At 40.0% G+C, this 12912-nt stretch overlaps 1 protein-coding gene across 8 annotated transcripts in view; it reads right to left on the bottom strand.

Annotated features, from left to right (window-relative positions):
• Positions 1-12912, bottom strand: part of ABHD18 (abhydrolase domain containing 18) — a 67140-nt gene that overhangs the window by 45023 nt on the left and 9205 nt on the right. For 5 of the 8 annotated variants that reach the window (XM_017895475.1, XM_017895473.1, XM_017895471.1 and 2 more), the window contains 2 exons: positions 5041-5149; positions 3683-3767 (listed from right to left, as the gene is read on the bottom strand). In XM_017895475.1, the coding sequence (XP_017750964.1) occupies positions 3683-3767; positions 5041-5132 (177 nt within the window). In that variant the 5' untranslated portion in view covers positions 5133-5149. Of the gene's footprint in view, positions 1-3682; positions 3768-5040; positions 5150-9985; positions 10078-10826; positions 10871-12912 lie in introns of those variants that run through there. The other 3 variants (XM_017895474.1, XM_017895472.1, XM_017895476.1) reach the window with 3 other exon arrangements.

Genomic DNA, 12912 nt, shown 5'->3' with positions numbered 1-12912 from the left:
TGAGACGGAGTCTCGCTCTGTTGCCCAGGCTGGAGTGCAGTGGCCGGATCTCAGCTCACTGCAAGCTCCGCCTCCCAGGTTCACTCCATTCTCCTGCCTCAGCCTCCCGAGTAGCTGGGACTACAGGCGCCCGCCACCTCGTCCGGCTAGTTGTTTGTATTTTTTAGTAGAGATGGGGTTTCACCGTGTTAGCCAGGATGGTCTCGATCTCCTGACCTCGTGATCCACCCGTCTCGGCCTCCCAAAGTGCTGGGATTACAGGCTTGAGCCACCGCTTCCAGCTAAAACTGAATTTTTAATCCAAAAAACTTTCCAATTTAGTTTTTTATGCCTATTAGTATAGTTTTAAAGTGTTCTTCTTATGTATTCATTTTTATTTATTTATTTTTATTTTTTGAGTCTTGCTCTGTCACCCAGGCTAGAGTGCAGAGAGTGCTATCTCAGCTCACTGCAACCTCTGCCTCCCAGATTCAAGCAATTCTCCTGCTTCAGCCTCCTGAGTAGCTGGGACTACAGGCATGTACCAGCATGCCTGGCTAATTTTTTTGTATTTTTAGTAGAGATGGGGTTTTGTCATGTTGGCTAGACTGGTCTCGAACTTCTGACTTCAAGTGATCCATGCTCCTCGGCCTCCCCAAGTGCTGGGATTACAGGTGTAAGCCACCGCACTCAACCCTTTTATGTATTTTACGAGAATAAGTTATTTGATAAAGCAGCAGCACAAACTAATACATTATTAATTTTTTTTTTTTTTTTTTAGACAGGGTCTCACTCTGTTGCCCAGACTTGAGTACAGAGGTATGATCTCAGCTCACTGCAACCTCTGCCTCCTAGGCTCAAGCAATTCTGCTGCCTCCGCCTCCCAAGTAGCTGGGATTACAGGCATGCACCACCATGCCCAGCTAATTTTTGTATTTTTAGTCGAGGCGGGGTTTCACCATGTTGGCCAGCCTGGTCTTGAACTCCTGACCTCAAATGATCCACCACCTCAGCCTCCCGAAGTGCTGAGATTACAGGCGTGAGCCACCGCACCCAGCCCATTATTAATTATTAATAAAGGAAGCAGAACAAACTAATGTTAAAGGGAAAAATAATGCAACAAATTAGCTTTCTGATAGCTGGCAACTTGGTAAGAAAAGACAATTTCAGAATTACACATATTATACATAACATGGATTTTAAAATTAAGCAAGATACAACCCAACAATAAAAAGATGGAGAACTCAACGTAAAAAGGAGCAAAGGTTTGAAAAGACAGTTCTCCAAAGAAGGTATACAAATGGCCAGTTCACACTTGAAAAGATGTTCAGCCTCACAGCCATTAGGGCGTAGTCGAAACTACAAGGAAATACTTTTATACCCACTATGATGACTTGGACAAGTACAAAGTTGGTGCGTATGGCAAAATCAGAATGTTTATTCACTGCTGGTGGGAATATAAAATAGTATAGTCACTTTGGAAAACAGTTTGTTAGTTATCAAACTTATGATAACTTAGAGTTATCATCATATGACCCAATAATTAAACTCTTCAGTATACACAAGAGAACTAAAAACATACGTTCACACAAAAACTCATACTTGAGTATTCATAGCAGCACTATTTATAATAGCCAAAAAGTGAAAACAACCCAAATGTCCATCAATTTATGAATGGATAAGCAAACTGTGATATACAATACAATAGAATATTATTTAGCTATACAAAAGGATAAAGTTTTCCTTGAATGTTCTGATGCTGTAAAAAAAAAAAAAACCAAAAAGAAGTACTGACACATGCTACAACATGGATGAACCTTGAAAACATTATGCTAAGTGAAGAAGCCAGATAAAAAAAGCTACATATTGCATGATTCCATTTATAAGAAATGTCCACAGTAGGAGAACCCATAGAGACAGAGGGTAGACTAGTGATTGCCAGCAGGTGGCTGAAGAGGCGAGGGAAAGTGACAGCTAATGGATACAGGATTTCTTTCTAGGACAATGAAAATATTCTAGAATTAGTGACAATGTTGATGGCTGCACATCTTGGTAATGTAATTTAAAAACCATTCAATTGTATATTGTAAAAGGGTGAATTTTATCTCAATTGCTTTTTTTTTTTTTCCTCGTGATGGAGTCTCGCTCTGTCGCCGGGCTGGAGTGCTGTGGCGCAATCTCGGCTCACTGCAACCTCCGTATCCTGGGTTCAAGTGATTCTCCTGCCTCAGCTTCCCGAGTAGCTGGAACTACAAGTGCGCGCCAGCACGCCCAGCTCATTTTTTTATTTTTCTTTTAGTAGAGATGGGGTTTCACCATGTTGGCCAGTATGGTCTTGATCTCTTCACCTCACAATCCTCTCGCCTCGGCCTCCCAAAGTGCTGGGATATCCTTGTCTCAGTTTTTAAAAACTAAGGGTAGTGGATCAGTAAGAATGCATTCCAAAATCTTAACAGCAATTCACTCTTGGGAGGGAAATGGAATTAGGTAGTGGAAAGTGGCAGAGATTAAAGGAGATTTTTTTTTTTAACTTGGTACATTTTAAATTTTTTTAAGTTTATCATTTTTTAATAGAAAAAATATAGAGGATAAAAATATTTGGCAAAATTTGAGGGTACAGGGAGAAATGTTATTAATTCAGAAGATACAGAAAGAACTTCTATGATGTAGAGGAGGGGTTTTCAATCTATAAAATTTTGTTCTTAGCAGTCGAACTCTTTTGAAAAGAGAAATCTAAAGATATCCAAAACATATGAGATGCAAGTACAGTTACTTTGGTTGAAGGGGAGTGAGGGATGTGTGAAGCTTGCCTATTTGTATCCCCTCTCCAACAATACATCAAAGTATGCAATTACATAAACCTAGAAATATTTTACAGAAAACCAGGTGCCTCCTTTAAAAAAAAAAAGATTTCAAAACATCCTTGTCTTCTCTAATTTTATAGCTTTTTCTTTCTACCATTCTCTCAGGAATTAACTGTATCCCATAATATTTTTCCTGGTGTTATTTAACAGTTGTTTGCTAATAATTTCTTATGTGTTGATTCTCCAACTAGATTACTCCCCTTTAATACTCACTATTCTTCTGTAATGTTGAGTAGTTTAACCCTCCTGAGCCTAAAGACAGAAAATGAGATCCAGAAATATCCAGCCTAAATACTTCTCTATATATTTAGACAAGTAATAAACATATGCTCCCAAATATACGTGAACGTAGTTATTAACAACATCCAGTTAGTGCACAGATAGTATTATTTGTTTATTTTTGACACGGAGTTTCACTCTTGTCGTCCAGGCTGGAGTGCAATGGCATGATCTTGGCTCACTGCAACCTCCACCTCCCGGGTTCAAGTGATTCTCCTGCCTCAGCCTCCTGAGTAGCTGGGATTATAGGCATGTGCCACCATGCCCGGCTAATTTGTATTTTTTTAAAGTAGAGACGGGGTTTCTCCACGTTGGTCAGGCTGGTCTAGAACTCCCAACCTCAGGTGATCCACCTGCCTCCGCCTCCCAAAGTGCTGGGATTACAGGCGTGAACCACTGCGCCCGGCCCACAAATAGTATTCTTTAAATATGAAATGAAAAATCCATACTGCACTCATATTTTAGTGTTTATTGTTGTTATACTCCAATATGTAATCTATTCTTAGACATATTTATGTCAAACCACAATTCCTATAACTGTTTTTCTCTTATTTGAATACCTTATCAATGTGTACTGGATAATCGCTTGAAACCAGATTCTGGCATCTCTCTCGATTTCCAATCATCTTTCTGAATTCAAAGAGTCTATTATGGGAAAGAAGACAAAAAGGAAAAAAGTCATCTTTTATATCACCTACTAGGCATATTATAATTGAGACTGATTAACAGTAATTAAAAATTAGCAAATCTACTTCATAAGCCATATTAAAATTTAATTTTGATCATTAAAGAAAGAGATTAGGCTGTTTTTTCCCAAACTGAACACTTTTTTCAGAAAAATGCGAGAAACAATATTGTTCAGAAAGTAATTAATACATACAAGACTCAAAATTAAAGCCACCAATGCTGAAAATTCATTTTCTTTTTTTTTTTTCCGAGACGGAGTGTTGCTTTGTCACCCAGGCTAGAGTGCAGTGGCGCGATCTCACTTCACCGCAACCTCTGCCTCCCGGGTTCAAGCAATCCTGCCTCAGCCTCCCGAGTAGCTGGGATTACAGGCATACGCCACCACACCTGGCTAATTTTTGTATTTATTTTTTTGAGACAAGAGTCTCACACTGTCGCCCTGGCTGGTGTGCAGTAGCGCGATCTCGGTTGCTGCAACCTCCGCCACCCGGGTTCAAGCGATTCTCCGGCCTTAGCCTCTGGAGTAGCTAAGATTACAGGTGCCCGCCACCACGCCCGGCTAATTTTTTGTATTTTTAGTAGAGACGGGATTTCACTACATTAGCCAGGCTGTTCTTGAACTCCTGACATCGTGATCCGCCTGCCTCGGCCTCCCAAAGTGCTGGAATTACAGAGTGAGCTAGCGCGCCTGGCCAATTTTTTTGTTTTTAGTAGAGACGGTTTTACCATGTTGGCCAGGTTGGTCTGGAACTTCTGACTTCGTGATCCGCCCACCTCAGTCTCCCAAAGTGCTGGAATTACAGGAGTGAGCTACCAATCCTGGGCGAAAATTCATTTTCTTAAGTCCAGATTTTCCTATGAGCTACAGTGTATTCCAGTTTTAAAGTCACTACAAATTCGGGTTACCCAAGAAGACTCAATCCTTGGAAACTACATATAATTCTTATCAGCTTAATAATTACTGAAGTAAAAAATCTACCCTGTGTTTCTGAGAGCTATTTAAAAAATCTGAATTATTTTAAAATAGTACAATTTATGATATGGGCTAAAATTTAAGAGAAATAACTAAAAGACAAAAGTAAAAGGAAATAATTGCATTTTACATAGTTTAATGTCTAATTTGCTAGACAAATGCTCTGTATTTGAGAGTAAGGGATTTTATAACAAAGTTTTAAATGTTCATTAAAACAACAAATTCAGAACAAGTATTCAGGAAAAAAAAATTGCTTGCCTTTTGAGATCTTCTGGCCTTCCCCATCCTCTGATAAAAAGTTTTGTTAGGAGAAGTCTCCGGTATAGAATATCTAACTTGCTCACACCCATCAGTAGCAAACAAGCATCTATAAAACAAAATTAAAATGGTTTCAAAATGTTTTATTTTTTTCAAGGCAGCAGGTCAATTCTCTAACCATTTCTTTGACTATCATGTAAAATTAAAGATTCAGACTAAATTCTCGAATTAATTCCTTTGGAAACAAAATACAAGATTTTGGGGAAAAAAAGAGCTGGGTTGAAAAGAGAAGATGTATACTCTTGAACTTCACTAAACTGTGAATTCCTCTAGGGTAGGATCTTCCCATCCTCCATACAGTTGCTGAAATAAGTACCCTCTATTTGCTGGAAAAAAATAGTAGGGGAATATGTGATAGTATATTATCTGCCAGGCACCGCTATTTTAAGAACTAAAAACACATGCACAGGTTCTCATTAAACCTACCAACAATTTTGAGGAAGGATTTATTATCCCAATTATATAGACAAGAAAACTGAAGCACAGATAATTTACTCAAGGTCACACAACTAGTGGGAAACATAGCTAAGATTCAATTCCAGGCACATAGCTCAACATCTAACTACGACACTACACTCTCCTCTACTATACTACAGTGAACGAAAAATAATAATCACTGCTACTACTTTCATACCATTTATCTATCTTCTCAAATATTTCCAAAGATTTTTAAGTATCTACCTCCATCTTGTCAAACTGAATGGTAAGATTTTGATTTGTGGATGAAACCTGACTCGGATTCAGGGTTTACTCTACTTAGATAAACGAAAAATGAAAATCTGCATTTCCTTTTTCAATTGTTTTTTCTCAGATCTTAGGAAATCTGCATTTCCATCAATGAGCTTTAAGAAGAACTTATCTATTGCTTCAGATTTTTTTGAAACCATTCCTTTTATCTTCTATTTTTACTTTTTCATTTTTTAATAACCTGCAAGTCCAACTTAATATCCTCTGTTTGCCTAGGTATAGAATGTAACCCACCATCAATTGGGCTGGCATTTAAGTTTTTTTATGGTTGGACCAGCAAAACCAAGTCATTCATACTGCCTTTTATAATTCTCAGTACCAAGAAGAAACATTTACTAGCTAATGTACTTGTTAGACAAGACAACCTATAGCCAGAGTATAGGATTAAGTGTTTTTTTTGAAAGCACCCCTCTCTCTTTTTCCCAGTTTCCATGTGCTCTTCAATGACTCTTTGATAAATGTGTGGTTTAGACATAACAATGTTTGAAAAAATGTATTGCATACACAGTTTTGTTATTATACTATTTATGTCTACCACTATACATAAACAAACTGGTATTAATTACTAGAGTCCTATAAATTACCATCCATCCAGTGTTAAGTGCAGTTCACCATAGATGAACCATCCCTGGGATGGTTAATAAGTTCCTGAACTTGTAAGACTATGTATGATTTTTTTCATTCAACAAATATTTATTAACTGCTTATTTATTCCAATCATTATTTTAGGCCCTGTGCCACAAAAATGACAAAGGAATGGTCTTGTTCTCATTGATCTTAGATTTTAGTGGAGGGAAAATAATTAAACATTTTTAAAAATCTATCAATCAAAGTAAGTAAGAGTAGAAGATAATAACACTGATGAAAATGAAACAAGGCAATGTGGTAACAACTAAAGGGCTCTTCTGATAATTTTAAAAAATCTTTAAGAGGTACCAAAAAGGCAATACAGATGCTCCTCAACCTACAATGGGATTGCATCCCAATAAACCCATCATAAGTAAAAAAAAAATCATATGTGCAATATACATTTAATACCCTGACAAACCTATGGTCAAGTCAAAACAATCATAAGCCAAACCATCATAAGTTAGAGACTGTATGTATTTAAGCCAATAGCTACATGACAAGGAGCATTCAAGTCTTTAAATTGCAAATCTCATTAAAATCATACACCTCTTGAAATCTACCCATTACTATGTTCCAGTGAAATTCGTTGAAAATTACCTACTCAGTGGGTAAAGCACAGGTAGAGATAATTAATATAAGGGAAAGGAAAGAAAAAATAATTACATACTCTGTTTTTAAATTAAAAAACGCTCACTGTAAAATTCTTAAATTCACCAATATGAAGGTATGTATAGTAAAATTGGGGAAAATAATCCCCTTCCAATCAGTTTTTTTTTTTTTGAGAGGGAGTCTCGCTGTTGCCTAGGCTGGAGTGCAGTGACGGGATCCCAAGCTCACTGCAACCTCCGCCCCCTGGGTTCAGGCAATTCTCCTGTCTCAGCCTCCTGAGTAGCTGGGGCTACAGGCACCCACCACCATCCCCAGCTAATTTTTGTATTTTCAGTAGAGATGGGGTTTCACCATGTTGGCCAGGCTGGTCTTGAACTCCTGAGCTCAGGTGATCCGTCCGCCTTGGCCTCTCAAAGTGCTGGGATTACAGACGTGAGCCACTGTACCTGGCCCCCTTCCTATCACTTTTAATTTTACTTTTCAGGCATATCTAGTGCTAACAGTTTGGAGTCTACTCTTTCTGATCTTTTTCTTGTTGATGTTACTTATTCACCTACACATAACTGTCTTGCTCTGTTTTGTGTTGCTATAACAGAGTAACACCAGCTGGGTAATTTATAAAGAAGAGAAATTTACTTCTTAAAATTCTGCAGGCTGGAAGTCCAAGGCTGAGGGGTAAACATTTGGTGAGGACCTTGCTGCATCATAACATGGTGGAAGTATCACATGATAAGAGAGCAACAGAGAATTGAACTCACCTTTTTTTTTTTTTTTTTTTTTTTTTTTGAGACGGAGTCTCGCTCTGTTGCCCGGGCTGGAGTGCAGTGGCCGGATTTCAGCTCACTGCAAGCTCCGCCTCCCAGGTTTACGCCATTCTCCTGCCTCAGCCTCCCGAGTAGCTGGGACTACAGGCACCGCCACCTCGCCCGGCTAGTTTTTTGTATTTTTTAGTAGAGACAGGGTTTCACCGGGTTAGCCCACTCTCCAGATAACTAATTCACTTCCAAAATAATAACATTAATCCATCCATGAGGATAAAGCCCTCATAACCTAATCATCACTATAGCCTGGGTGACAGAGCAAGATTCCGTCTCAAAATAAAATAAATAAAATAAAATAAAGTAAAATAAAAAAGTAAATTATCCCAACCCTATAAAATGGGCATAAATATAATACAAATACTGATTTTAAGGAAATTCCATATGCCATAAAGTAGACCTAAAATTAATATTCTATCTAAAGTAAACACTAGTTATCTAATCAGCCATGCTTTGTTTTCCTCCATAAAATTTAGAATTTGGCAGAAGCTTCTTCCCTTCCTAGGTAATAAATAAATACATAAAACGTGGAAGCTTTTAGTGCCCACTGGCAGATGAATGGATAAGCAAAGTAAGTACATACAAACAATCACAACACACAATAGGAATATATTCAGTCATACAAAGGAAGGAACTTCTGGCACATGATACAACATGGATGAACTCAGAGGACATTACGCTAAGTGAAATAAGTCAGTCACAAAAAGACAAATATTGTATGATTCAATTTAAACAAGATACCTAGAGTAGTCAGATTCAAAGAGGCAGAAAGTAGAAGGATGGTTGCCCAGTACTAGGGGGACGGGAAAAGGGGAAGGCTATTGTTTAATGGGTATAGAGTTTCAGTTTTGCAAGATGAAAACTGGAGATGGACAGTGGTGATACAGCTGCACAACAATATAAATGTACTTACCTTTGAACAATAGAGTTAAAATTATTAAGATGGTAAATTCTGTTAGTGTATTTTACCACAAGAAAAAAAACTGAGAAAACAAAATAGAATTTGGGGTTAATCTGAGTCTCCAAATACAATTCTGAGGGGAATTAAATTGATGCTTTCTTTTCCTTTTGACAGCTTTGTCAGTAAGCAGAAGTAGTTCACTATTCTTTTTTTTTGAGAGTTTTCGCTCTCGTTGCCTAGGTTGGAGTACAATGGAGCGATCTTGGCTCACTGCAACCTCCACCTCTTGGGTTCAAGCAATTCTCCTGGCTCAGCCTCCCAAGTAGCTGAGATTATAGGCGTCCACCACCATGCCCAGCTGATTTTTGTATTTTTAGTAGAGATGGGGTTTCACCGTGTTGGCCAGGCTGGTCTCAAACTGCTGACCTCAGGTGATCCACCCTCCACCCTCTTCAGCCTCCTAAAGTGCTGGGATTACAGGTGTGAGCCACCGCGTCCAGCCAGAAGTAGCTCACTATTTAACTCAGAACAGAACTTGCCAGATGCCATGGCTTACACCTGTAATCCCACACTTTGGGAGGCTGAGGTGGGTGGATCGCTTGAGCCCAGAAGTTCAAGACCAGCCTGGGCAACATGGTGAAATCCCATCTCTACAACAAATACAAAAAACTAGCCATATATGGTGGTGCATGCCCGTAGTTCCAGCTACTTAGGAGGCTGAGGTGGGACGATTGCTTGAACTGAGTGGGCAGAGGCTACGGTGAGCCAAGATCATGCTACTACACTCCAGGTCTGGGTGACAGAGTGAGACCACATCACACAAAAATAATAAACAGTTGGGTGCAGTGGTCCACAGTGGTGTGTGCCTGTAGTCCCAGCTACTCAGAAGGCTAAGGTGGGAGGATAGCTTGAGCCTGGGAAAGTGAGGTGGCAGTGAGCTATGATAGTGCTGTTGCTCTTCAGTGTGGGTGACAGAGTAAGACTCTGTCTCAAAAAACAAAACAAAACAAAACAAAACCACAAAACTTAAGGTTAATATTCTCTTCAAAAAAGACCACTACATAATTTAAATAGTTGGAAGCTTTTAATAACTGAGACCTTTAAAGAATAGAATTTGAAGAACAAATCTCTTGCATCTGGTTTGTTTTCTCCATCTTCTTCCCTTTTCCTTGAGGATTACCTTCCAAGAACCCAGCCTACTTCGGTTTTCTGCTTCAGGATCTCATCTGGCTTCAATCAAGGTGTCAGCTGGGCTTCATTTTCATCTGTAGGCTTGAAGAGACAAGAACTCACTTCCACGCTTACTCAGGTTGAAGGCAGAATTCATTTTTTTCGTGGCTGTGGGACCATGAGCTTTAATTTTTTTTTTTTTTTTTTGCTGTCCATCAGCCAGAGGCCAGCCTCCGCTCCTGGAGGCTATCCACAGCTCCCTGTCACATGGCTGTCTTCATAGGAAGTTCACAACATGGCAGCTATTTCTTCAAGGCCAGCAGGAAAGTAAGTGTGAGCCACATGAGCCATACTTTTGCCATATAACATAATGTCATCATGGGAATGACAGTCAATCACCTTTGCCATATGACTGGTTAGAAAGCAAATCATGGGTTCTGCCCTAACTCAAGGAAAGGAATCACACAAAAATATGAACATCAGAATTTGAGGATCTTGAGGGCCACCTTAGAAACTGTCTGCTACGCTGGGAGAAACCAATTGTACTTCTCAGGTTTTGAGTAGAGTATCTGGGGTGACACCCTCAATACCTGGTGTTACTTTCTTTCTTCACATTTTCCTACCAGTATGGGGGAAAAAAACCCCAAACTCCACAGACTTGAACAAACATTTGTTTATAAGCAAATTTTGAAAGTTTGTCTAAATCAACAAGGCGTGGTGGCTCACATCTGTAATCCCAGTAGTTTGTGACACCGAGGTGAGAGGGTGAGAGGATCGCTTGAGTATAGCAGTTCCAAACCAGCCTGGGTGACATGGGGAAACCCTGTCTCTATGAAAAGTACAGAACTTACCTGGGCGTGGTGGTGTGTGCCTGTGTAGTCCCACCTACTCGGGAGGCTGAGGCAGGAGGATTGCTTGAGCCTAGGAGGCAGAGGATGCAGTGAGCCAGGATCACACCACCGCACTCCAGCCTGGGTGACAGAGTGAGACCCGGTCTAAGAAAAGAGAGGAAACGAGTGGGGAGGGAAAGGGAAAGAAACGATTGTCTAAATCATATTTATATATTTTCATTCACTTAACACCTTTGTCAGAAACAAGAACAAAAAAACCAAAACAAAGTAAAAACACTTGCTTCTTAGAATGGTTTTTAATCATGAAACAAATGGTAAAAGGCAAACTAACTTCTGAAATGTTGTCTTCATTACATATATTTTCTACTTTAGTGCAATTACAATCATGTAAATATATGTAGTATACATTTAAATTGCTTGACTAGTGTTTTTCTTGTAGAGTGCATGTCAGTGTGGAATAATAAAGAGTATATCTGGGCCAGGCATGGTGGCTAACGCCTGTAATCCCAGCACTTTGAGAAGCCAAGGCGGGTGGATAGCTTGAAGTCAGGAGTTCAAAACCAGCCTGGCCAACATGGTGAAACCCTGTCTCTACAAAAATTAGCCAGAGTGAAACTCTGTCTCAAAAAAAAAAAAAAAAAAAAAAAAAAAAAAAAAAAGAGTATGTCTGGTCTTTGACCTCAGTTCCTGGCATGAACTTCCTAAAACCCTTGGTTTTTCTTAAGTGATGAGTATCTGTTATGCTAAACAAGCAACTCCCTGTGGGACCCCTGAAAGTTTCAGAATCAGGGCTGGCCACCAGAAAGGAACTTTGGGACCCTCTGAACTCCAGAAGGGAAGGGAGCTGGAAAGTGAGTTCAATCACATGGCCAAAGATTCAATCAATCATGCCTATTAATGAAACTCCAGTAAAAATTCTGGACACTAAACCTTGGTGGAGCTTTGTGGTTGATGAACACCTTGATGTGTCAGGAAGGAGATGCTCCCTGAGTACATAGAAAGAGGCCAGGTAGTTCCACATTCATTCCCATACCTTGTCTCATGTTTCTCTTCATTGGGCTGTTCCTGAGTTGTATACTTTGTAATACCCTATAATCATAAATATAGCTGTTTCCTGAGTTCTGAGTCATTCTAGCAAATTACAGACCCACAGGGCTCTCAGGAACTCCTAAATTTTTAGCCAAGTTGGTCAGAAGGATGAGAGGCCTGGAGAACCTTGAAGTGCATCTGAAGAACTGATCCCTTAACTTGTGGGGTCTGCATTAACTCTAGGTGGTTAGTGTCAGAATTGGGAATCGAAGTACACCCAGTTGGAGTAGAAATGGAATAGATTATTCTTTACCAAAATTCTGACTAGTGTTACATATTCCAGATAAGATGCCAACTCTTAGGCCAGGTGTGGTGGCTCACACCTGTAATCCCAGCACTTTGGGAGGCCAAGGCGGGCAGATCACGAGGTCAGGAGATCGAGACCATCTTGGCTAACACGGCAAAACCCCATCTCTACTAAAAATACAAAAAATTAGCTGGGCGTGGTGGCGGGCGTCTGTAGTCCCAGCTACTCGAGAGGCTGAGGCAGGAGAATCATTTGAACTGGAGAGGCGGAGGTTGCAGTGAGCCGGAATCACACCACTGCACTCCAGCCTGGGCGACAGAGCAAGACTCTGCCCCCTAAAAAAAAAAGTCAACTCTTTGGATATACTTACTTTCTTCACATTTTCCTCCCAGGGGGGGGGCGGGTGGGGCGGGGGGGCAGGTGGGAGTGCTATGGCATGAGGAAAGATAATTCTAGGTGATAATAATTTTAATTATTTTATTCCCTAGGTCTTTCCGGAATTGTTAAAATATACAGCATCAATGTATCTTTTGCATACATTTGTTAAAGTGCAACAGAACAGTGGCATGTCATTGGAATGCAAGACTTCATTGTCGGCCCGGCGCGGTGGCTCAAGCCTGTAATCCCAGCACTTTGGGAGGCTGAGACGGGTGGATCACGAGGTCAGGAGATCGAGACCTGGCTAACACAGTGAAACCCCATCCCTACTAAAAAATACAGAAAACTAGCTGGGCGAGGTGGCGGGCGCCT

The sequence above is a fragment of the Rhinopithecus bieti genome, unplaced genomic scaffold (genome assembly GCF_001698545.2).
Source record: "Rhinopithecus bieti isolate Rb0 unplaced genomic scaffold, ASM169854v2 scaffold_26676, whole genome shotgun sequence".
In the NCBI taxonomy this organism is placed as follows: domain Eukaryota; kingdom Metazoa; phylum Chordata; class Mammalia; order Primates; family Cercopithecidae; genus Rhinopithecus; species Rhinopithecus bieti.
Note: the sequence above shows the minus strand (reverse complement) of the source record. Positions and strands in the feature narration are given on the sequence as shown.